Source organism: Neofelis nebulosa, chromosome 5 (assembly GCF_028018385.1).
Source record: "Neofelis nebulosa isolate mNeoNeb1 chromosome 5, mNeoNeb1.pri, whole genome shotgun sequence".
Classification (NCBI taxonomy): Eukaryota; Metazoa; Chordata; class Mammalia; order Carnivora; family Felidae; genus Neofelis; species Neofelis nebulosa.
The window spans coordinates 7349362-7371786 of record NC_080786.1 but is presented as its reverse complement, the minus strand read 5'-3'; the positions used below and the strand labels follow the sequence as shown (position 1 = coordinate 7371786).

Sequence of the window (22425 nt, the reverse complement as noted above, 5' to 3'; positions counted from 1 at the left end):
GCGCCGCGAAGGAGTTCCGCGGCGCGCGGCCACCTCCGCTGTAATTCATCAGGGACCCGCCGCTGGAGGCCGAGTCGGCTTTCTGGTCCCTGTCGTAAGTTGAAGTGTCTTTACGTAGGGAGCCATGTTGAGCACAGCGTGACAAAGTATTCGTTCAACAAAAGCCGGAGAAGTTATTTTGTTTCTTGGAGAGCAATTTATCAGTACGTAATTCAGATTTTGAAAGTTCGCTTACAGGAAATTTTCCTGAAAAACTTAAAAGGAAAACACTACAGATGGCAGGTTTCTTTTTCTAGAGGAAAAGGAATCAATATCGATAGATGAGTAATTAAAAATTCATTCCGTTCATAGAGTACTATGCAGCCACTAAAGACCTGCAGGGTGGGGGAGATTATTTTTAAAACTTGAAGCCAGTATTAACTAAACTTCAATAATAAAAAAAATTGAAGCCCTGCACATTAAAAGATGATGGTAAAGAGACGGCCAAGTTATTAACTTATGTATTGGGTTTCCATCTTTGCTGCACTTGCGAATCACGTGGAAAGCTTTTAAACATATGCCTAACCCAGATTTTAAAAATCTGATATAGGGGCGCCTGGGTGGCGCAGTCGGTTAAGCGTCCGACTTCAGCCAGGTCACGATCTCGCGGTCCGTGAGTTCGAGCCCCGCGTCAGGCTCTGGGCTGACAGCTCAGAGCCTGGAGCCTGTTTCCGATTCTGTGTCTCCCTCTCTCTCTGCCCCTCCCCCGTTCATGCTCTGTCTCTCTCTCTGTCCCAAAAATAAATAAAAAACATTAAAAAAAAAAAAAAAAAAAAAAAATAAAAATCTGATATATACATATATATATATATATATATATATATATTTTTTTTTTTTTTTTTTTTTTTTTTTTTTTTTTTAAAGAGTGCATGCTCGGGTGAGGGGGAAGGAGGGGAAAGGGGGAGAAGCAGAGGGGGACAGAGAAGCAGAGGCAGAGGGCCTGAGCTGGGGTTCGAACTCATCAGCGGTGACCTGGACTGATGTCAGAGGTTTAACTGGCTAAGCTTCCCAGGCACTCCAAAAATCTGATTTTTTAAAGTGAAGTATTGCCATAAAACATATTTGTATATATTGTGAAATGATCACCACAATGAATCTAGTTAAAATCTGTCACCATCCAGTTACAAAAAGTGTGCTTTTCTTGTGATGAGAACTTTTACCCTCTTAGCAACAGTGAAATACACAATATGGTATTATTAACTATAGTCGCCATGTTGTATATTACATTCCCAGGACTTAAAAAAATCTGATTCTTATAAGTACCTCCCTAGATAATTTTAATGTGTAGCCAGGCTAAGAACCACTAATATACTAGTAGAGAAACTGGGTGAGTTTTTTTTCGTCTCATTTTTAGCATTTTTGAAATTTTCTGAGGAACACAGGTTAAAAAATTAAAACAACAACAACAAAAAAAAACCCACTGCAGCTGATAGAGAAGGAATGAAAACTTAGGAATGGGTTTAAGCATCCTTAGAAACTGCTGAAAATATCTGGAGACATTTTGGCTCCCAAAGAAAAAATAGCTATGTGGAAAATAGAACAGGTGGCTTTTAGGGGCAGTTTTCTGTCACTGTATTACATGACTTCTCTGGAGGGGCTTCCCCAGCCACCTCAACAGCTCCCTCCCATATGCACACTGGAGTCCCAGGACTACTTCCTTTGTTGCAAGGACACTGTACTGTAATTATGTTTGGGTGTTTGTCCACAAAATAGTATTTTTCTCACAAAACAACTTTGCTCTTCAGAACTAATCCACGTAAGGAAACTCCTTGGTGAGGAAATGAATCAACAAAAGTCCAAAAATGAAGAAGGTACTATAGTAAACCACGGTGGGGAGCCCATGGCCCAAGAGGCACTTGTCAAAGAAAATCTGTAGCGAGCAGCTAAGTGTCCTCCCCACCTTCCAGGGTCCCTGGTCGTCTGTACAAGTTTCTGCAACATTTTTTATCTGTGCCTGTTTTTTTTTTAATGTTTGGGTTTTTTTTGTTTTTTGTTTTTTGTTTTTGAGACAGAGAGAGAGAGTGGGGGAGGGAGACACAGAATCCAGAGCAGGCTCCAGGCTCTGAGCTGTTAGCACAGAGCCCTTTGCGGGGCTCAAACTCATGAGCCATGAGATCGTGACCTGAGCCGAAGTTGGATGCTTAACCAACTGAGCCACTCAGGCGCCCCCTCCCCTCCCTCTGTGCCCTTTTTAAATAAAACTCTCGGAATTTCCTTTGGCAAACTTTTGATCTTGGGCATTCATATTTAAAAAGAGAAAAACTCGGTTTACGTTTTTTTCCAAATGCAAAATTGTGGTAGGGACTGTAGTTTTGGGGGGGGGGATACACTTCATGTGTCATTGGATGGCTAGAGGAGACCCTGTTCTGGTTTACAGCTGAGAGAATACAGAGGACACCAAGTTGGCCCCAGGCTTCAAGTTCATCTTGGGCACCTTCCCACCTCCCTCTCTAACCTGACTTCCTCCTTGACCTGTTTGTCTGGTATCCAGCCATGCTCCAGTCCTCTCCAGGAATCTTACCTGCCGTGGCCTGAGCAATGTTCCAAAATAACTGTTCCCTCCTTTGCCCCAAAGCTCATTCATTCCCTTAGTTAACTGGCATGGGCCTGTTTGTTGAAAGGATTCTGTCTTATAACTTTTCTCTCTCACTTGGCACTTTTTGTCTTGTATTTTCATGCACTGGAATGTATTTCATGCACTGCCGCATTGCTAACTGGGACTCTGAACTAGTCACTTAACCTGCCTCAGGAAACGAGCTATTGCCTGTGTTAGCTGCTGCCGTCCCCCTGAAATGAGTCCCTGGGCCTGGCGTCCCAGGATTGCACAGGATGCAAAATGAACAGAGAAGGCTCACCTGATGTTCATATTTTATGAAGCAAGGTGACGTTTTAATGGTCTATTAAAAAAAAAAACAAAGTCACATATCAAAACTCAAAAGTTTTCAAAATTAAATCACACGTATATAGACTTGAAAAATCACATTAACTAAAAAGGACACAATTGTCCCTGAAATGGAGACAGGCCTGGAGATTCCGGGTTGCTTCAGTCATCGTGACCCTCAGTCTTCAGAGCATTTTCACCGAACACCTGTATCCTCATACAGGCCCAATGGTCTCACACAACTTCCAGCTTGAACCTCTAGGATCAGGAATAGCCACACCTGCAGCATATTCATGAACAGTTTATTAAGAGGCCAAAGTTCAGGGAAGTCCAGTGACTGGATGAGTTCTCAGCCGAGCCAAATCTCCTTTTATGATGTGGAAACCAGGGTTTAGTATAGTCCAAAGTTACACGAAAAGTGAGAACACAATCACAATGAAAGCTCATCTTCAGCCCGGAGTTTGTGAACTCTAAGTAAACGCTAGTCTACATACAGTTTTCCTTCTGGTGGGATGGGACCCAAGCCGCACCCTAAAGAATGTGTGGTGTAGAGAAAGCACACAGAACAAAGGACGCTTCAGGCGGAAGGGAGAGAATGAACCATAGTTCATTGTTCAATGAACATAGCCAAGAGCATTCATTCAACATTCATTAACCCACAAGCCTGATTCTGAGAGGGGATGCCTGAGGGGAGGACAAATCATCCCCATGTGGTCAAGACCCAGGACAAACGGGCAGTACAGGCCTGACAGAGAAGGACTTGGAATATTCTCCTAGGGCAATCTGAGTATATTCCGCAGGCAGTGGGGAGTCAGAGGATTATTAACAATGAGATGGGTTTTGTAAAGAGATTTAAGGGAAATGTAGGTTGACTTCCAACTTAGGGAGTTAAAGACACCACAGGACAACCAGCCAGGTGGGGATGGCTGGAAGGTGGCCAGATGCACAGAGGTAATGAGGCGAGGTCTGACGAATGGACAAAACAATTAAAAGAGACTAGTCATTCACCAAACATTCATCACATCGCTTCTCTATGTCATAAGGCACCGATGGAAGCTGGGATACAGCAATGAATGAGACACACAGCCTCTGCCTCTTGGAGCTTATGACTGAACTGGAGAGAGATTCGTGGCCACTGCACAGTCCTTTAAGTACAGTGGTGCTAAATGCTGCAGAAGAAAAGCACTGGGTCTGTGAGCAGAGCACTCGGAAAGAGCTGACCTAGCATGAGGCCTTGGCGGAAAAACTTTCCCGTGCAAAGGATGCTTGAACCAAACCCGGAGGGGCGGAAAGGACTGGAGTGGAACAGAGCATCCCAGGCAGAGAAAACAGCATTCAGAGGTACCGCGCAGCAAGGGAGAAGCTGGGGAATGGGTGGCGGGTGGAAACACGAGGCATCAAGGGCAACAAAGTACAAACGAAGACCCCCGGGTCAGACTCGAGAACAGCTTATGGAGTCAAAAAGGAGACGAGTCTGGCTGCAGACAACAACATGGGGGAAATCAGGCGAGCCAGGACAGGACTACACAGAGACAGCTCTTGAAGACTAAGCCAAGAAAACAAGGATGAACGCCAGCACCAAAGTAGGAGAGGGTGGAGTGTAATCAGTAAGGGAAGCACATTATAAAAATGGTCCACAAATCGAGCTGGGCTTCCCTGTTTTGGTAACAGCTCAGGAAAGCCCATTTTCAAAAACAGTGATCTTTTCAAAGAAGTCAAATTATTTACAAGCGGCAACTATACATGGCCCAATCTTGGAAAAATACCACGTATTTGCAAAACAAACCGGAGAAGTACAACTGGTGACAGAAATAACCCCAAATGATAACCATTAGAACCGTGCTACAAATGCTCTCTGTTCTTTACACCGTCGGTTATAAAGCAGCCCTTGGTTTTTCATCCTCCCGATGTCAAAAGTACACAGATTTAGTTAAAGTCGACTCCATGACAAGTGACACTTTTATGGGTTCCTCGTGTAGATGAAACTCAGTGTGCACCACTCTGTTATTCACCTGGAGGATTAAAGTACAGACTGTTCAAAAGCCCTGAGCGAAAGCCTTTTAGTCAACCCTACGGCGTGAAATGGCAGAATTCTATGCATTTCGGAAAGCAATATGCAAATGGCGGTGGAAGGAGCATGGCCCCCCAAGTGTCTGGAATGCAGCTGTCTGGACTCCAGGGTCCACAGACCTGGGTTTGGTCTCGACTTGCCCCTGGGGATTAGTAGGCAAGGGAACCCGCCGTAAAATGAAAGGGTTGGGTTATGTTATGTCCAAAGCACCCCGTGGCCCTATAATCCCAGGGTTGGTTGTGAGCACATCAGCCACCCTTCCATGTCACTGGGCCGTGAGGGCCTTCAATGCAAAGGCCCCATCATGCTCATTTATGGATTTTTTTTTTCTTTGCCAGTGTCTACTCAGCAAGCACTTTAAAAATAAAGGGTGTTCGGTAAAGGCTTAATGAACGTCGGTCAGCCAAACAATTTTTCAGCTAGCCTTAGCTACAATGGATTTCCATTACAGTTGGCCAAATCTGTCTTTATTATAACATTGCTGAGAAGCTGACAAGAAACTGTTTTCTCAGAGAAACTGAGCAATAGAAAATACTCGGGCATATGGTCGGAATGAGTGTCAAAATTGTCTGTGGTCCCTCCCTTTCACGTCCCACCCCCACCCAACTCTGACCTCAAATGAGGTGAGAAGGAGTTTGAAGGGCTGTTAAGCATCATATGTAAATTATTAAAATTAAATCTTTCTATTTTAAAGAAACAAAAATAGTTACCATACCTTGGGCAGGTGTGGAGTAATTCATATGTAATTGTGATTAGGGCATGAACTCTAGAAGCACTCTGCCCAGGCTGGGGTGCCAGCTCGGCCACCGACTCGCCCCCATCTGTCACAGGGGATGTGAATCCCAGGAGGTCCCTGAGGGGTGTTGGAAAGCTTAACTGGATTCGCATCTGGGAAGCGCAGAGAACGGCAACTGGCGTGGAGTGAGCCACGCAATCGATGTTAGCCTCGCTGTTACTGGGCGCTTCTCTGATCTCTTCTCATTAGCTCTCTGTGGGCGTAAACCTCTCAGAATGAGAAGAAAATTTCTCTTCAATCCTGATACGATAAACTACAATAATTGGGCCATTCTCCAAACTAGGGTTTGTGTGCACATCAACCGCCATTATCGAGCACGTGTTCATTCAGTGAATGTTTACTATGGGCTACAAGCTGGGGAGACAAATGTGAACTGGAGTCTGTCCTTAGAGATGTCCTAAGGCTCTGCCCTCTCTAGGGGTGCTGAGTCGGGCCAAAGCTGGCTGCAATGGTGGGCTACACAGCAGGCAGGGTCTTTAAAGCTCACCTAATATCCAATGCCCTTCTATTAGCAAGGAACGGAAGGTGTCATTCTGTTTCCCTCGGCAGGTGGCTCAACCCTGTTTTCTGAATGCTACAGTCATTGTAAGTCATGATCAGCCCATCACTTCCAAGCAGCTTTTCAGTATCTCTCATATTTTCATGGGTAAAGCCAACCTCATGAAAATGCTCCAATCAAGTACATGAATGAAGCACGTGTTCACTTAGAATCTACTTACTTTGGTGAAAAAGTCAGCGATGTGCCACTTATTTCCATGCTGTTTAAAGACCTCAGCCATCGCTTCAATCATCACCGAGCCCGTGCGAGGGTGCCGTAAAGCAACGTGATCTACAAAGTGAAAATATTTCATGTGTTTTCCTCCTCTGGTTGCACCGAACTTTTCTTTTACCCATAGTGAAACCTGTAAAATGGTTTTGAACTGAGAATACGGAAGCATTCTTGTATTAATAGGAGTGGGCCTGGGTCCATAAGAGACACAGACACAAAAAGAGGAAGCACTGAGCCTCCCAGGGGACTCCTGTGACCAACAGCATGTAACCCCTCAAGAGGGCAGTTCTCTTCTATCAATCTTTATAATTTTTTTTTTTTAATTTTTTTTAACGTTTTTATTTATTTTTGAGACAGAGAGAGAGACAGAGCATGAATGGGGTTGGGTCAGAGAGAGAGGGAGACACAGAATCTGAAGCAGGCTCCAGGCTCCGAGCCGTCAGCAAAGAGCCCGACGCGGGGCTCGAACTCACTAGCCGCGAGATCATGACCTGAGCCGAAGTCGGACGCTCAACCGACTGAGCCACTCAGGCGCCCCTTCTATCAATCTTTAAATAAAACTTTTCAAATATTCACAAAAGGAGAAAGCAAAGTTTAACAAACTCCCATATAATCATCCCCCAGATTCAACAGTTATCATTTTGCCATATTTCCTTCATTTATCCCTTCTTTCTATATTTCTTAATGTTTATTTATTTTTGAAGGTGGGGGAAGTGAGAGACAGAGACAGAGAGAGAATCTTAAGCAGGCTCGCACTATCAGTGCAGAGCCCAATGTGGGGTTCAAACTCACCAACTATGAGATCATGACCTGAGCTGAAATCAAGAGTCAGATGACCAGCCAACTGAGCCACCCAGGTGCCCCGTCTATTTTTTTTTTTTTTATTTCTGACTTTTGCTATAGGATCTTAAGCTAAATATCCCCCAAATACATCAGTATAGAATTTATTTTGGGGTCCTCAAAAAAACTTAGTGGAATTGTTTTTATTAGTAGTTAGTAAAAAACATGAAACATGTCTTTTTTTAGTGTGGAAATTTGATGGGAATATCAAAATCGTACCCTCTGATAATAAATCTAGGTTGGAACAGAAAAAAAACATGGATACACCTTTGCAAACTCAATATAGGCAAAGGTTTCTTAGAACACAAAAAGCATAAGCCACAAAAGAAAAAGATGCTAATTTGGACTTCATCGAAATTAAAAACTTTTGTTTTTTGAAACACGTTATTAAGAAAATGAAAAGCAAGCCACAGTTTGGGAGAAATATTTGCAATACATACCAGGCAAAGAACTTGTATCCAGAATATATAAATAATTCTCAGGGGTGCCTGGGCGGCTCAGTTGGTTAAGCGTCCGACTCTTGGTTTCGGCTCAGGTCATGATCTCACAGTTTGTGACCTTGAGCCCCACATTGGGCTCTGTGCTGACAGCACAGAGCCTGCCTGGGATTCTCTCTCTCCCTCTCTCTCTGCCCCTCCTCTGTCTCTCAAAATCAATAAACTTAAAAAAAATTAAAAAGAAAATAATTCTTACAACTTCATAAGAAAACCAACAACGCAATAAAAAATTGGACAACACACATGAACAGACATTTAGCAAAAGAAGATATGTGAGCGGACAACACATACGGGAAAAGATAATCACTAGGCCTCCAAGAAATGCAAATTAAAACTACAAGATGATACTATTCTATACCCATCAGACTGTCTAAAATTTAAAAACAGATCAAACCAACTGATAATGAGGATGTGAAGCAACTGGAACTCTCATACGCTGCTGGCGGAAATGTAAACAATACAACCACATTGAAAAAGAATTTTCAACTTGGCAGTTTCTTTAAAAGTCAAACACACCTACTATGTGAACCAACCATTCCATTCTTTGTATTTACCCAAGGAGAACAAAAACATACGCCCAAAGATGTACACACGTGTGTTCACAGCGGCTTCATCTGTAATAAGGAAAACCTAGAAACAACTTAAATGTTCAGTAACAAGTGAATGGCTGAGCGCATTGTGTTAACATTGTGTTATATTCACACAACTAAATACCACTCAGAAATAAAAAGGAATGAGCTACTGATATACAAACGACATGGGTACAACCCGAAACCATTATGCTGAGTGGAAGAAGACAAGAAGGGAGGGAGGGAGGGAGGGAGGGAGGAAACCTACATGCTATATAATTCTAGCCATATAAAATTCCAGAAAATATAATCTAATCAGTGGTAACAGAAAACACAACCGTGGTGACTCAGGGATGGGGATGGAGGTAGGGACAGATTCAAACATGAAGAAACTTTTTGCGGTGACGGCAATATTTGCTTATCTTGATCATGGTGATGGTGTCATGAACATATACTTCCATCTGTTCGAATGGTGGAATATGTACAGCTCATACTTCAATTATATCTCCATAAAGTTGTAAACAAATCCACAAAACATATCTGTTTAGTATAGGAACCATACAGCAACTTCAGTATTGTCCCTCTTGGAGTAAATCTGAGTTAGAAACACCACATCACAATGTTTGACAATCCATCCAGTGTTCTTCAAACTGCAGGTTGCAGCCCAATTATCAGCCAACAAATCAATTTAGCATATTGAAACTGTATTTTTTAGGGGCGCCTGGGCAGCTCAGTCAGTTAAGCATCCAACCCTTGATCTCCGCTCAGGTCATGATCTCATGGTTGGGAGTTCAAGCCCCATGGCTCATCCCATGCTTGGGATTCTGTCTCTCCATCTCTCTGCCCCTTCCCCGCTTGTACTTTCTCTCTCTCTCTCTTTCTCAAAATAAATTAATTAATTGATTAATTTAAAAAAATGAAACTGCCTTTTTTGAAAATGGGATAAAATGGGATACAGTAGAAAATATTAAAGTACATCAATGCAGCAAGGGTAGCTATAATTTATAAAACTAGTGTGTTACATGTGTATTTATACTTTTACATAAATATATGTGATAGACTATAATGAAGTGTAGATTTTATCAATTCTAATATTGAAGTTTTTGCCCCCCCCCCCACTTAGGCATCTCTGAAATCTGGATGTGCTATATAATCTCTTCCGTGTCACAGAGTAATTAATTGATAGCTCCCTGAGGACACAAAATAATGGTATGTCTTACAATCAAGGCATTAGATTTGATGCAACACCATAGCTCTTTCTTCCTGTAGGTTGTGGCAAATAACACTTGAAAGCCTCTAACCTAACATGGTCTGCAACCCCGTGGAGGATGTGCCAGTCAGCAGAGCGAAAATCAGTGTAGCTGCCAAGCATCTTATTAAATGAAAGATTATACATTTCTTGTCACTTTGAAAATAATCAGCTATTGTCGTCCATGGCCATGGGTTCAGTCCTCAGGACAGACTCTAGGCCACAAAAAAATGAGTCTGATGAGTAAAACTGGAGAACTTTAGACTCGGGCTGAAAGCTAGTGAATTTCCGCAGATTTACCAAACAGGGTCAAATTAAAAAGTCATCAAGACCGGGATTCCCCCAACATTGCATTAGATGATGACTCTGGCCATAGAACAAGAACTCCAATACTCACAAGACTGAAAACAAGTAGCCAATGAACACATGAACACCTTATAGCTTCTCTTATATATAGGTGAGATGGCTTGGTCACAGGCCAGGAGGGACAGGCTCTAGAACTCACAGGGGTCAGGTAGCTGGTATAAACTTCAACGGTGAACTAGATGTTGGAAGCCCGAATTTTGTTGAAATCTACTTTCTAAAAGAGGATAACTTTAAAATGTTTTAAATCCATCTTTTTTGCCCTTGATCTTAGCCAAAAGTCAAGCCGTGATTAAATCCATTGTTTGAATAGATAATACATTCAAATGGTTCACAATTCATCTATCAATAGATGAGTAGATAAAAATATAGATGTATATCTATCTTACATGGACACCCATGCACACACACACACATATGCACAAGAGAATATTACTCAGCCATAAAAAAGAAAGAAATCTTGCCAACATGGACTAGAGGGTATTCTGCTAAGTAAAATAAGCAGGACAGGGAAGACCTGCCATGTAATTTCATTTGTATGTGGAATCCAAAAAGCAACAAAAAATGGACTCAAATACAAATGGTTCACAATTCAAATTATAAAAGGAATCCAGCAAAGTCTCCCTCCCGCCTCATTCCACGCCCAAGAAATTAAATTCACGATCTGTGAGATCACAACCTGAGCCACCCAGATGCCCCACAGCTGTCTTATTTTCATTAACTGTTGCATTTGAAACTTCACCATGATGATTCTTTTCAACTGCGGCACAGTATTCTACAGTATGAATATACCACTCCCAGTGGCTTTTAGATTCCTGCCCCTTTATTTGCCCCACTAAGCAACTTGAAAGGAGTGCCCAGAGTAGAGTGCTCGACTCAGCCCCATTCATCACTTTCCTGGTATTAGCACTGAAAAGTCCAGTCCCAGGAAACCCCTCCATCTCAGGCAAACTGGGACAGTCGGTCATCTTGTCCATGTATATACATGTGCAGGAGATTCCTCTGGGCAGAAGATCCCAAACTTTCTCAGTTCATGGTGCCCTTAGTGTCTCAGTAATTTTTTCACAGCACTCCTAGGCCAAAAGAAATACCTAAGAGATCCATTTACTAAAGTAGTTAGTTCCAAGCTCAATATTAATATCTTAATAGCTGGGGCACCTGGGTGGCTCGGTCAGTTAAGCGACCGACTTTTGATTTCAGCTCAGGTCATGGTCTCACAGTTTGGTGCATGAGATCAGGGAGGGTCTCTCTCTCCCTCTCTCTTTTTTTTCTCTCTCTCTGTCAAAATAAACACTTTTTAAAAGTTACATGTTATAATGTGAGGGATACAGTAAAAGCAGTACTCAGAGGAGATTATTTGAAAATGCTTATATTTTGGGGACGCCTGGGTGGCTCAGTAGGTTAAGTGTCTGACTTTGGCTCAGGTCATGATCTCACAGTTTGTGAGTTCCAGCCCTGCATAGGCCTCTGTGCTGACTGCTCAGAGCCTGGAGCCTGCTTCAGATCTGTGTCTCCCTCTCTCTCTGCCCCTCCCCTACTTGCGCTCTGTCTCTCAAAAATGAATACATGTTAAAAAAAAATTTTTTTTAATGCTTATTTTTTTTTTTTAATTTTTTTTTTTTTTTCAACGTTTTTTATTTATTTTTGGGACAGAGAGAGACAGAGCATGAACGGGGAAGGGGCAGAGAGAGAGGGAGACACACAGAATTGGAAACAGGCTCCAGGCTCCGAGCCATCAGCCCAGAGCCTGACGCGGGGCTCGAACTCACAGACCGCGAGATCGTGACCTGGCTGAAGTCGGACGCTTAACCGACTGCGCCACCCAGGCGCCCCTTAATGCTTATTTTTTGAAAAGAGAGAAAATAATGAGCCAAGTATCTAACCAAAATAGTTGGGAAAAGAAGAGTAGAAGAAACCCCCAAATGAAGAAAAATGGAAATTTTAATGAAAATTTATGAAATCAAAATTAACGAAATCAAAAACCTATGCTAGAGAGAATGAACAAAACCAGAAATAGGTTCTTTTTTTTTTTTTTTTTTTTTTTTTGAGAGAGAGAGGGCATAAGTGAGCAAGGGGCAGAGAGAGAGTGAGATTGAGAAAATCCCACGAGGGGCAGAGAGAGAAGAAGAGAGAGAGAGAAAGAGAGAATTCCACTCAGGCTCCGAGCTGTCAGCACAGAGCCCGACTCAGGGCTCGAACTCACAAACTGTGAGATCATGACCTGAGCCGAAGTCGGATGCTTAACCAGATGCTAAGGCCAGCACCCCTAAAAATAGGTTCTTAATGAAACCACTGGCAATACTGATCAAGATTAAAAGAAGGAAGCCACAAATATTAGAGATAAAAGGAGCATTACTATAGACTTACTGGACATTTCACGTGATTAAAGATACAACGAATCCTATGCCAAGAAATAATTTTTTGTTTCTCTCCCACAGAGAAGCCAGTTTTCCTAGCAGTACATATTGAACAGCCCATTTTTTCAACACGAATTGGTGATGGCTTGTCACATACCTAGTTGTCCTGCATATCTGGTTCTGCGTGTACATTCTCTATTCTATTCTAGTGGTCTGTGTATACATAGAATTTTTATTATTGTTATATACTAAGTATTCTTTTTTTTACTGTTGATTTATTTTTGACAGAGACATAGAGACAACAAGCAGGAAGGGACAGAGAGGGAGACACAGAATCCAAAGCAGGCTCCAGGCTCTGAGCTGTCAGCACAGAGCCCGATGCGGGGCTCGAACTCACAAACTGTGAGATCATGACCTGAGCCGAAGTCGGATGCTCAACAGACTGAGCCACCCAGGCGTCCCTATATCCTAAGTATTCTTATGTCACAACACAAGTTCTCTCAAATATCTGCATAGGTCCCTCTCTCATGTCCCTCAAATGTCCACACAACAATCAGCTGCTCCATGGGGACATCTCTACACATCTTTTTTTTAAAACGGCCATCTCCACTCCTCTCCCTCGACACTCCCTATAACCCTCATCCCTGCATTATTTTTCTCCGTAGCACTTATCAGCATTTAACATATTTTATTGTATTTTATTTATTTATTTATTTTATTTTATTTTATTTTATTTTATTTATTTTTGGTAAAGATTTCGCTGAAAGGGAACCATCCCATAGCAAAGTGTGCAAAGCCTTAGGGGTACAGAATAGCTCCATAAACTTTCATAAAGTGAACACACCCCATAACTAGAACCATCTAGAAACAAGATGATGCCAGCATTCCAGAAGTCCCCTCCTTGCCCCCTCTGGTCATTACCACCCCCCACACTCTGCAGCCCTGAGGGCAAGCAGTATCCTGACTTCTTGCACCACAGATTAGTTTTGCCTGTTTCAGAGCTTTATATAAATGGGATCGTAAAGTAGCACAACATATAGTTTCTCTCTGTGTTTCTCGTCTGTCTCCCCCACTAGCGCAGAAGCTCCGTGGAGGCAGAGAGTTTTAGTTCTTCTGTTCAATACTGAGTCTCTAGCCCTTAAATGTATATACAGTCCAGCAGTCATAAAACTCATTCGTTCCATAAAACTGGAGCATGAGGTTTCTCGCCTTGACCCTGAACTGTTCCATAATAATTCTGCAGTTAGTTTATATCAGGAGCTCATTTCCTTTCATCGCTGACTGGTAGTCCACGTGTGGCACACCAGGATTTGTTTATTCGCTCACCTGTTGATGGTCACTTGGGTTGTTTTCAGTCTTTGGCTATTTCAAATCAAGCTGCTATGAACTTTTGTGTGCCAGTCTCTGTGAGGCCACATGCGTTCATCTCTCTTGGAGAAACAACCAAGGAGTGAGATCTTTCGTCTAACCCTAGTGGGGAAGTTTCTCGCATCTTACCACGAAGGATGGTTTCATTTTAAGTGGTGGCCCTTAGTTTCCTTTGCTTGCATTTCTTCACTCACATTTTATATCAAATTCCACATAGAGAGGGAATATATATATATATATATATATATATATATATATATATATATTGCAAGCTACTTTAATCCTCTTTTCAAGTCAAGATAAAGCAGTGCCTGGGTGGCTCAGGCAGTTAAGCGTCCAACTTCAGGTTGGGTCATGATCTCGCAGTTCATGAGTTTGAGCCCCATTATCGGGCTCTGTGCTGACAGCTCAGGGCCTGGAGCCTGCTTCAGATTCTGCATCGCCCTCTCTCTCTGCCCCTCTCCTACTCGCATGTGCTCTCGCTCTCTCTAAATAAACCAACAAACATTTTGTTTTTAAATAAAAATAAGCCTAAAAAAAAAAACAAAACAAAAAAACTAAAGAAATGTCCTGGACCCCTTAATTCTATCTCTCCAACATTTTTGTTTCCCCTCACAAGCGAATCAAGTCCACCCTCGCATACACAGATTCTCTTGGACTTTAACTTATTATCAGTAATAGTATTAGTAACAATGATGATAATATTATTAGCAGAATATATTAGTAATTATAGTATCTAATTTCTTTTTTTTGTATTCACTGTGCCATTAATTATGATAAGCACATCTATTCTGTGTCTCCTTCTCTCTCTGCCCCTCCCCAACTCACACACTCTCTCTCTCTCTCTCTCTCTCTCAAAAAAAAAAAAAAAAAAAAAAAATTAATTAAAAAAAAAAGATTCTGAGAATCATCACGAATAACTTAAACCTTCTGGAAGAAAGTGTGTGTCACTGGCATCTACCCTCACTGTCTCACCTGCCTGGGTAGGATAGATGATGAAGTAATCACTGAATGTGGGCAGCCTCCTCTTCTCAGATACGTCATCAGACTCCATGGGTTCATCGTCTGTCTCAACACCATTATCTCTTTTCTCTATTTTTTGGAGAACAAAAATACACACTACAGTAATGCGCCATTGACACCAGGAACCCTTAAGCAACGTCCCAACAAGCTTGCACCTCCAGAAGAGGAAGGAATAGCCACAGAAGCTACGGAAGTCGGATATCGGCCCCGCAGGTCGCCTGGCATCACATGGACGGCGGGATGGCCCTTGGGAACTGCACACATCTCTCTCAGATCTGAGGCTCCCTGGCCTACCCCATGATGTGAGTGACTGGGACCATTCCTCAGCCAGAGTTAATGGTTCCATCCCAGGTAAGTGTCCCTTCTGTCCCTTCCTTCCAGCCCAAAGTCTCTAGTACCCCACACAACTAAAGTCACATCAGCCGAGGGGCCTCTGATCGTAAACAAACAAACAGATAAATATTTGTAACTTCTTTTTCTTTTCTCAGTCATCCATATGAGAATGCCCTAGACACAGGACTGGACCAAGAAGTCTCCACTCACCTCCTCTGCAGGCCTGGATTATAAAGATCTTTGGTTTCTCTTGAAGTGCCGGACAATTTTTATTATTAAACATTTCAAAAATGTCCTCCAGGCTGACTCTCTCACCATCTTTCATCTTAATAAAGCCTTTCTCCCCGTGGGACATAAGAGTAACAAGGCAACAGCCAACATCATCCTTAATTTCATTGAGTCCATCCCGAAATGATGATATTTTCCCAAGTAACTCCTGTAAAATAGGATCACATATTCAAAATAACTGGAGGGAAGTAAAATCAGAAATGCTGGAGATGGTTCTTTTCAGTAGGCAATCCGAGGATATGACAAATATGAAAATAACTACATCTCAGGCAGGGTTCGTATGAGGTAAATATCAGTTCCTGAACTTGCCCCTTCCCTTTTGGCTGCTCTCAGAATTCCCGTAATCTCTGTTTGTGCCATTGGTTCTTGTTTAACAGAATTAGGGCATTTCTGATTCTCTACTGCAAAAAAAACAACAACAAAATGATAGCTCCCCAAAGGGTTAGTGTATGTAAATTTTATATTATTAACTTATTTTAACATATAAAGTTATTGTTTTCTAAAATTAATGCCCTCAATAAGCTAGAAATGGAAGGGGATGGAGGGATCTGCCAATAATATACACCTGCCAGGACCTATGGAGAGGCCTCATCAGAATCGAGCCCCCTAGAGAGAAACGCAAGACAGGAATGGCGGCCATCACTGCTCCCTTAAACCTTGTAGCCAAGATTCCAGTCCCTTCAATAAAGCATGTAAAAGTGAAATGAAGTCTAAATAGGGTATGGTAAACAAAGAGCCAAAACTCATTTTTTACACATATCATGACTTTCTAGAAATACGAAATAATCAACCAAGTAACTACTGGAACCAGAGGCCAGTGAGCTGACTGGATACAAGATTAACTCACAAAGATCAAAGATCCTCTCCCCCCACCCCCCACTCCGGTTACCTGGCAACAATCTTTTAAACCCCATAACAGAAAAGGGGGTCCCATTCACGGTCACACCCAAACTAGGACAATACCTAGGAATAAACCTAAATGAAGAAAGGATAAAGCTTTAGGGAAGAGGCGACAATGAACCATGACATGCCCACGCTTCTCTTAATACTATTGATTTGCTGATTCACTCCAAATGAATCTCAATTCAATGTCATGGCAATCAAAATCCCAAAGGGTTTCGGTGGAAATTAACCAGATTATTCTCCAGGTCACAGAGGACAGACAATCCTCAAGAAGAGCCAAGCATATTCATAAGAAAAAGAGAGAGAGAGAGAGAGAGAGAGAGAGAGAGAGAGGAGGGATAGCCCTATCAGGCATCAAAATATCCTTAAAAATCATGGTGAATGAAACAGGGAGATACTGGCTTAGGTATAAACAAATATATGAATGGAATATTTTAGATTCTAGAAACCAATCGAATTATATATGGGAATTTATTTCACAATAAAGGCAGAGTTTTAAGTATGTGGGGGAAGGACACATTATTCAATAAATGTTGAGACAACAGACTATCCATCTGGACATAAGGTGAGGCTTCCAACTTCACACTGTTCCAAAAATAAGATTCCAGAGTAGAAAGGAAAACCTTAAGCTATGCAAATATTAGAGAAAAATAATTTAAGCATTTTCTAAGTTGGGAAGGCATGGGGTTTAATCAAGACACAAACAACAAGAAGCTGACAAGAAAGACTGACAAGTTTACTCACAAAAAAAAAGACTTCCATATGACTTAGGACAACAAAAAATCAAGTCACAGGGTAAGAGAAACATATTTGCAGTACGTTTTGTAAATGAATAATATCCAGGAAAATAACTATAAGAACAAGAAAAAGACCACCCAGTAGGAGAAAGGGCAAAGGAAGACAGAACAGATAATTTACAGAAGGAAAAAAAATGGCCAAAGGATGTTTAACCAAACTAAGAATCGGAAAAACGAAACTCCGAACAATGAAATACTTTTGCCAGTGACATTGCTAAATATTTATAAACGTTGCCAGGATCCAGGAACAGTAACCACTTAAGACCCTGAGGAGCATAAACTAAAAGAACATTGGCAGTTTCTGCCATTTGAATGAAAAGGACAGGATTAAAAACCATGCAAAATGAAGAGATTCTGGTCCAATCCTTGGGGAAAGGACATTTGGGGCCAGAAAATTCTTTGCTGTGGGGGCTGTTCTGGGCATGGTAGCACCCTCCAGTTGTGACAACCAGAGATGGCTCCAGATATGGCCAAATGAGGGGGACAAGTCACCCTCAGATGAGAACCAGATTTAAGGGAGCAACTAGCAAGGGACAGGATTCCAGCCGAGGCAGCCTGTGTGGCATCCACAACCCCATGCTATGCTGTTCCTTGACATTCCTTAGCAGTGACTCCTGGGATCTAAGAAGGGCTTTCCTATGTTACTGTCCCTAAATAAGGGCAGGTCTGAGTCATGTCTCAGCTAAGGTCAAAGAGATCAAATGGAGTTCCCACCATCCTCTTCCACCTTATTTTTTTCAGTACAATCTAGTTAAGTCACAACGCAATTCTGCCCAGTGCTATCGGCTCCCTCCCCACGCTTCTCCCAGGGTTCCAAGTGAGTCCCACAAAGACTCATGCTGCTGGAATCCCTCTGGCCTGCCTCCTGATGACCTCTCAAAGGGGTTTCCTTGGTCTTTCCTGCTCCTAAATGCTCTGGAACTTGCCTACTCCAGACTCCGCCTTGTCCTTGGCCCCCTTGCCCATCTTGCCAAGGATGCCTTCTGGGGTTCCCTTCCCTCTTCAACTGCAGGGCCCTAGCCAAGACTGGAGCCCAAGAGGTCCCTGCCTGACTGGAAGGGGAGGTAGGGTATCGCACACGTAAAATTACAAAAGCATCAAGAGTTTTATCAGGACACACATGTCATTGAGCAGCAGGTAGGTCCTGATTCTTACCAGGTGTTAAAACCCAATTTTTTTTTTTTTTTTTTTTTTTCAACGTTTTTTATTTATTTTTGGGACAGAGAGAGACAGAGCATGAACGGGGGAGGGGCAGAGAGAGAGGGAGACACAGAATCGGAAACAGGCTCCAGGCTCTGAGCAGTCAGCACAGAGCCCGACGCGGGGCTCGAACTCACGGACTGCGAGATCGTGACCTGGCTGAATTCGGACGCTTAACCGACTGCGCCACCCAGGCACCCCTAAAACCCAATTTTTTAAAAAAGAAAGGAAAATTGGAAGATCCAAGTTAGGTTCCTCATTGTTTTTTATTTTTACCATTTTGTTGGGATCGATGCACGAAGTATGCTCAAACTGGCATTGGCCAAGCCATTCGGTCATTAGCATGACGTCCCGGTGAGCCCCGGGTCTGTTCTTCTCCACACACATGAGGAAAGCCTTCCGCTTGCCACTCAGGTCGTAACAGTCCTATTTTCCAGGAAAGCCAACAATAATTAAACCAAACCAAACTCAGAAATCCAAATGTGTCATAGATACAAAATAATGAGTTTCTCTAGGGATCGATGGTGAGGTTTCCCAGTTTGGATCAGGGATGCAACACTGATTGTCTCTCTTATTAGTTATGGAACGGGGGTGGGGGGAGTCATGACTTGATTTATAATCCTTTCAAATATCTTCCTCAGACTAGGACTAATAGGCCAATCTCAGTTTTAAATTCCTACATATAGCTAGAGTATCAGTTTAAGGAAATATGGCGGACAGAGGAAACGGTAAATGACCACACAAGGCTGCAATCATCAAAATCCAGAATGTGGGACATTCTACAGACAACTTGGTTCCTTTAATAGATAAATAACAAGAAAAAAGGCTAAAGAAAGAAGAAGCATCCTAAGTTAAGAGTCTCAAGGCACAAAGCAAACAACTGTAATTGTGTAGGCCCTGTATGAATCTGTATCCTGATTCAAACCACCCCCCTGCAAAAGACATAGGAACGAGTCAAGGATATCTGAATGCTAACTGCCTCTTTGCAAACATTAAGGAAGTTGTTTTTAGGTAGAATGATGGTATTGTGATTATGTTTTGCAAAACCTTCCTTCCTTCCTTCCTTCCTTCCTTCCTTCCTTCCTTCCTTCCTTCCTTCCTTCCTTCCTTCCTTTCTCCTGCTAAAGATTCAGAGATCCACACGAAAGTGTCCGGAGATGAAAGGGACATGATTATCCGGATTTGCTTCAAAATAATGGGAGCGGGAACAGACAAAACAAGATTGGCTCTATGTTTCTAATTTGCTGAAGCAGGGTCATAAGTATGTTGGGCTGGAGTTGGGGAGATTCGTTTTTCTATCCCACTTTACTATTTGTTCAAAATTTCCGTAGTAAAACTTAAAAAAACCAAACGCTAGAACCAGCAATGTACGTAGTCGTCCAAGGCCATACAGCCAGGCATTGAACTTCCATTGAAGTTGCCTTACTTTTCTTGACTTGTCAAACAGAAATAACAGCAGTTCCTACCTTGTTTGGTTAATGCACGCACAGTGGTTTTAACTGGCTCAAGTTTATCTTCCACTCTCATAGCAAAAAGCAGTGAGATATGACCACTTGAGAAAACCATACAGATAGTCTTTAACCAACAAGAACAGCACACAAAAAAATGTTAAAATGGCAGTTCAAGCGGCTAAATAAATACCATCTTTCCTAACCAGTGTGCGGTGCTGGAGTGAGAGCAAAAATATTTACCAGTTCGCCATCCACGCAGTCATAGCTTCTCTTTAGAATCTTTCTTGGAATCTCTGCATGAATTTTCATGAAAAGAGAATAAAACAGAAAAAACACATTATTATTTTCCCATTTTTTAAGTTTTAATCAAGATCCACTGTCATCCCTGTTAACAGGAAGCTCCTCCCAAGGAATTCTGTTGCCTCTTACGTTTTGGGGGTCCAGCAGGCTTCAACCTCGCTTTAGAACAGGTTCCCTGGATTATGAACACCTTCCTGCAAACTCATGAGGCTGGAAACTTAAAACAGGCTTCCCGGAGGCCGCAGTGGGATACAAGGGCAGGAAGAGCCAGGCCAGAGATAAAAAGGGACAAGGTCTAACTGACATATTACTGCACATGTACTTCCTGGAGAGGAGGTTAAGACATCAATAAGGGGAAAATTGAAGTAAAGGAACCAGGCATTAAAAAGAAAAAAATAGCATAATCTCTTAGCATTTAATTCCAACATGTATTGGGTGCCTCCAGTGTAGAGCCATAATATTGTGTAGGTTGGATGACTCTGGAAAAAAAAGCCCACTTTGCCAACAGTCTAAAGAGGTGATAGCAGAAGTGGTACATGACCAACGAACCTGGGAGGAGGGACGACACAAATGCTTTGTAGGTGCAGTGAAAGCAGGGAGAGTCAAGGCTCCACAAGGGCCAGTATTCTGCCTGTCGGCCATGTGTGGTGGGCCATTACAGTTGTGATGCATTACAAATCTAAACAAAATCAGCAACAGTAACACACCTAGAAGCTCAATCAGATCATAGGCATGCCGATGGCAGAGGTCACCGACGGCACATTTTACTGTCTATCTCAATGGCTCCCATGTAAGTGCTGCTTCCTCTCTCTCCTCTCTCTCACATACACATTATGTACACATCCGTTTATCAAATCGGGCCGGTGGGGGGGGGGCCCACCTCCCTCAACCTGCTCCATACTACATTTCTTGATCATAAGCCACATCTTCCCAGATTGACGGCAAATGGTCTCATGGTGTGCAAGAAGAGCCACCCCTTCCATAAATACACCCCCTGGAGGTGTGACAGTGGGGTTTCCAACACTGGGCTTCTCACTGCATCATTTGGAAACCTCCCACATCATATAATCTCTTGAAGGTAGTCGTTAACGAAGCATCTCAGGCCTGCCGCTGAGTCGATCTGCTCTTTGAGCCGACCCCCAAAATGTGCTCGTAAACCCTGATGGCCGCTCTTCGACGGATCACTCGGATTCCGCGCCTGGGGATGGCGGTCCTACGGGCTGCTTCACCCAAGGTTCCCACCTCCCACCGCGCGTCACCTGGGTCCTAGGGCACCCGCCAGCCCCTGGCTCCGCTAGCCTCCGCCCCGCGGGCTGCCCGGGAACCCGCCCCCAGCCCCGGCAGCCCCCAGATCACCCGGACCTCTCCCCCCTGCCCGGCTGTCCCCACTCTCACCCAGGCTCCGCCCCTCCGCCGGACCGCCGGCCGCGCACCCGGGCCCCGCCCCCTAACCCGGCCGCCACCACCCCGCCCCCCCATCCCGGCCGCCGATCCGGGCCCAGCCCCCAGCCCCGGCTCGCGGCAGGGCCCCCGCTCACCCCGGCGGTCGTCGTCTTCCGCGCTCTGCCAGCGCGGCAGCAGGTCGGCGCGGCGCAGCTGCTGCAGCACCTTGACGAGAACGCGCGACACGGCGGGCAGGTAGTAGTGCTGGGCCAGGAGACGGGCCAGCCCCGCCTTGCTGTCGCCCTCCAGCTCCAGCCGCACGGGGCTCACGCGCGGCCGCTCGTCCACGGTCTTGAGGAGGACGCGGAAGTGGCTCAGCTCCCGCGGGGACAGCAGGTCCAGCGTCTCTTGCACGCGGCTCTGCAGCTCCTCCACGGTCGGCGTGATCTTCGGAGGCGCCTGGCGGCCGTCGGACCCCCAGCGCCAGCCGCTCCCAAGGCTCGTCGCCATGGCCACCCAAAGATGCTGCAGCGCCCGGGCCGGAGGGGCCAACCGCCGAGGTCTCAGCCCCGCGGGCCGCGCACGCCTCCCGTTTCTGCCTTTGTTTTGTAAAACGGAGGCGTTTCCGCTCGTCTTAGCTACGGCCGGGCGGGCTGGCGGCCGCGACCTGGAGATCCCGCCAGGCTTCCTCTGCGGCCCCGCCCCTGCCTCGAGGCCCCGCCCCCACCCGCCCGTTCCCGCTTAACCCTCGGGGCCCGGGTAGGGAGAGCTTGGTGGCGGGGGCTCCTCCGTGGGTCTCCGCCGTGGCTGCGCGTTAGGGTCACCTGGCTAACTAACTCCTCGAGCTCAGGCCACAGTCCCGGCTGGTTACATTCGGATTTCTGGGTGGCAGACCCAGGCATCAGCCGTTTTGAAGCTCTTCAGGTGAGGGGCGCCTGGGTGGCTCAG

At 44.1% G+C, this 22425-nt stretch overlaps 1 protein-coding gene and 1 long non-coding RNA gene across 8 annotated transcripts; one reads left to right on the top strand and one right to left on the bottom strand.

The window, feature by feature from the left end:
* Window positions 1–48: 48 nt before the first annotated feature.
* LOC131511631 (uncharacterized) lies at window positions 49–15450 on the top strand. 2 transcript variants are annotated; one of them, XR_009261630.1, is made up of 4 exons: window positions 49–203; window positions 9586–9671; window positions 14905–15173; window positions 15324–15450. It is a non-coding gene; the product is annotated as an uncharacterized LOC131511631 (long non-coding RNA). The 2 variants fall into 2 exon arrangements; XR_009261629.1 differs by having other exon boundaries at window positions 15311–15450.
* Window positions 3206–22166, bottom strand: LOC131511627 (caspase-14-like). 6 transcript variants are annotated; one of them, XM_058729470.1, is made up of 7 exons: window positions 21633–22163; window positions 20035–20087; window positions 18620–18769; window positions 15366–15591; window positions 14775–14891; window positions 6507–6616; window positions 3206–4932 (listed from the first exon to the last, which is right to left on the bottom strand). In XM_058729470.1, the coding sequence occupies exons 1-7, from the start codon at window positions 21985–21987 to the stop codon at window positions 4831–4833; spliced, it is 1113 nt and encodes a 370-aa protein (XP_058585453.1). In that variant the 5' UTR covers window positions 21988–22163; the 3' UTR covers window positions 3206–4830. The 6 variants fall into 6 exon arrangements, with proteins under 6 accessions (XP_058585453.1, XP_058585451.1, XP_058585454.1 ...); XM_058729468.1 differs by lacking the exon at window positions 3206–4932 and adding an exon at window positions 4950–5879 and having other exon boundaries at window positions 21633–22166; XM_058729471.1 differs by lacking the exon at window positions 3206–4932 and adding an exon at window positions 5906–6027 and having other exon boundaries at window positions 21633–22165.
* Window positions 22167–22425: the final 259 nt, after the last annotated feature.

Coding starts and splice junctions, on each gene's coding strand:
- LOC131511627 (XM_058729468.1), bottom strand. CDS start 21,987: ATGGCGACGAGCCTTGGGAGCGGCTGGCGCTGGGGGTCCGACGGCCGC. Junction 15,592..18,619: donor GCATCGATCCCAACAAAATG/GTAAAAATAAAA, acceptor CCTATTTTACAG/GAGTTACTTGGGAAAATATC. Junction 6,617..14,774: donor CATCTATCCTACCCAGGCAG/GTGAGACAGTGA, acceptor TTCACTTTGTAG/ATCACGTTGCTTTACGGCAC.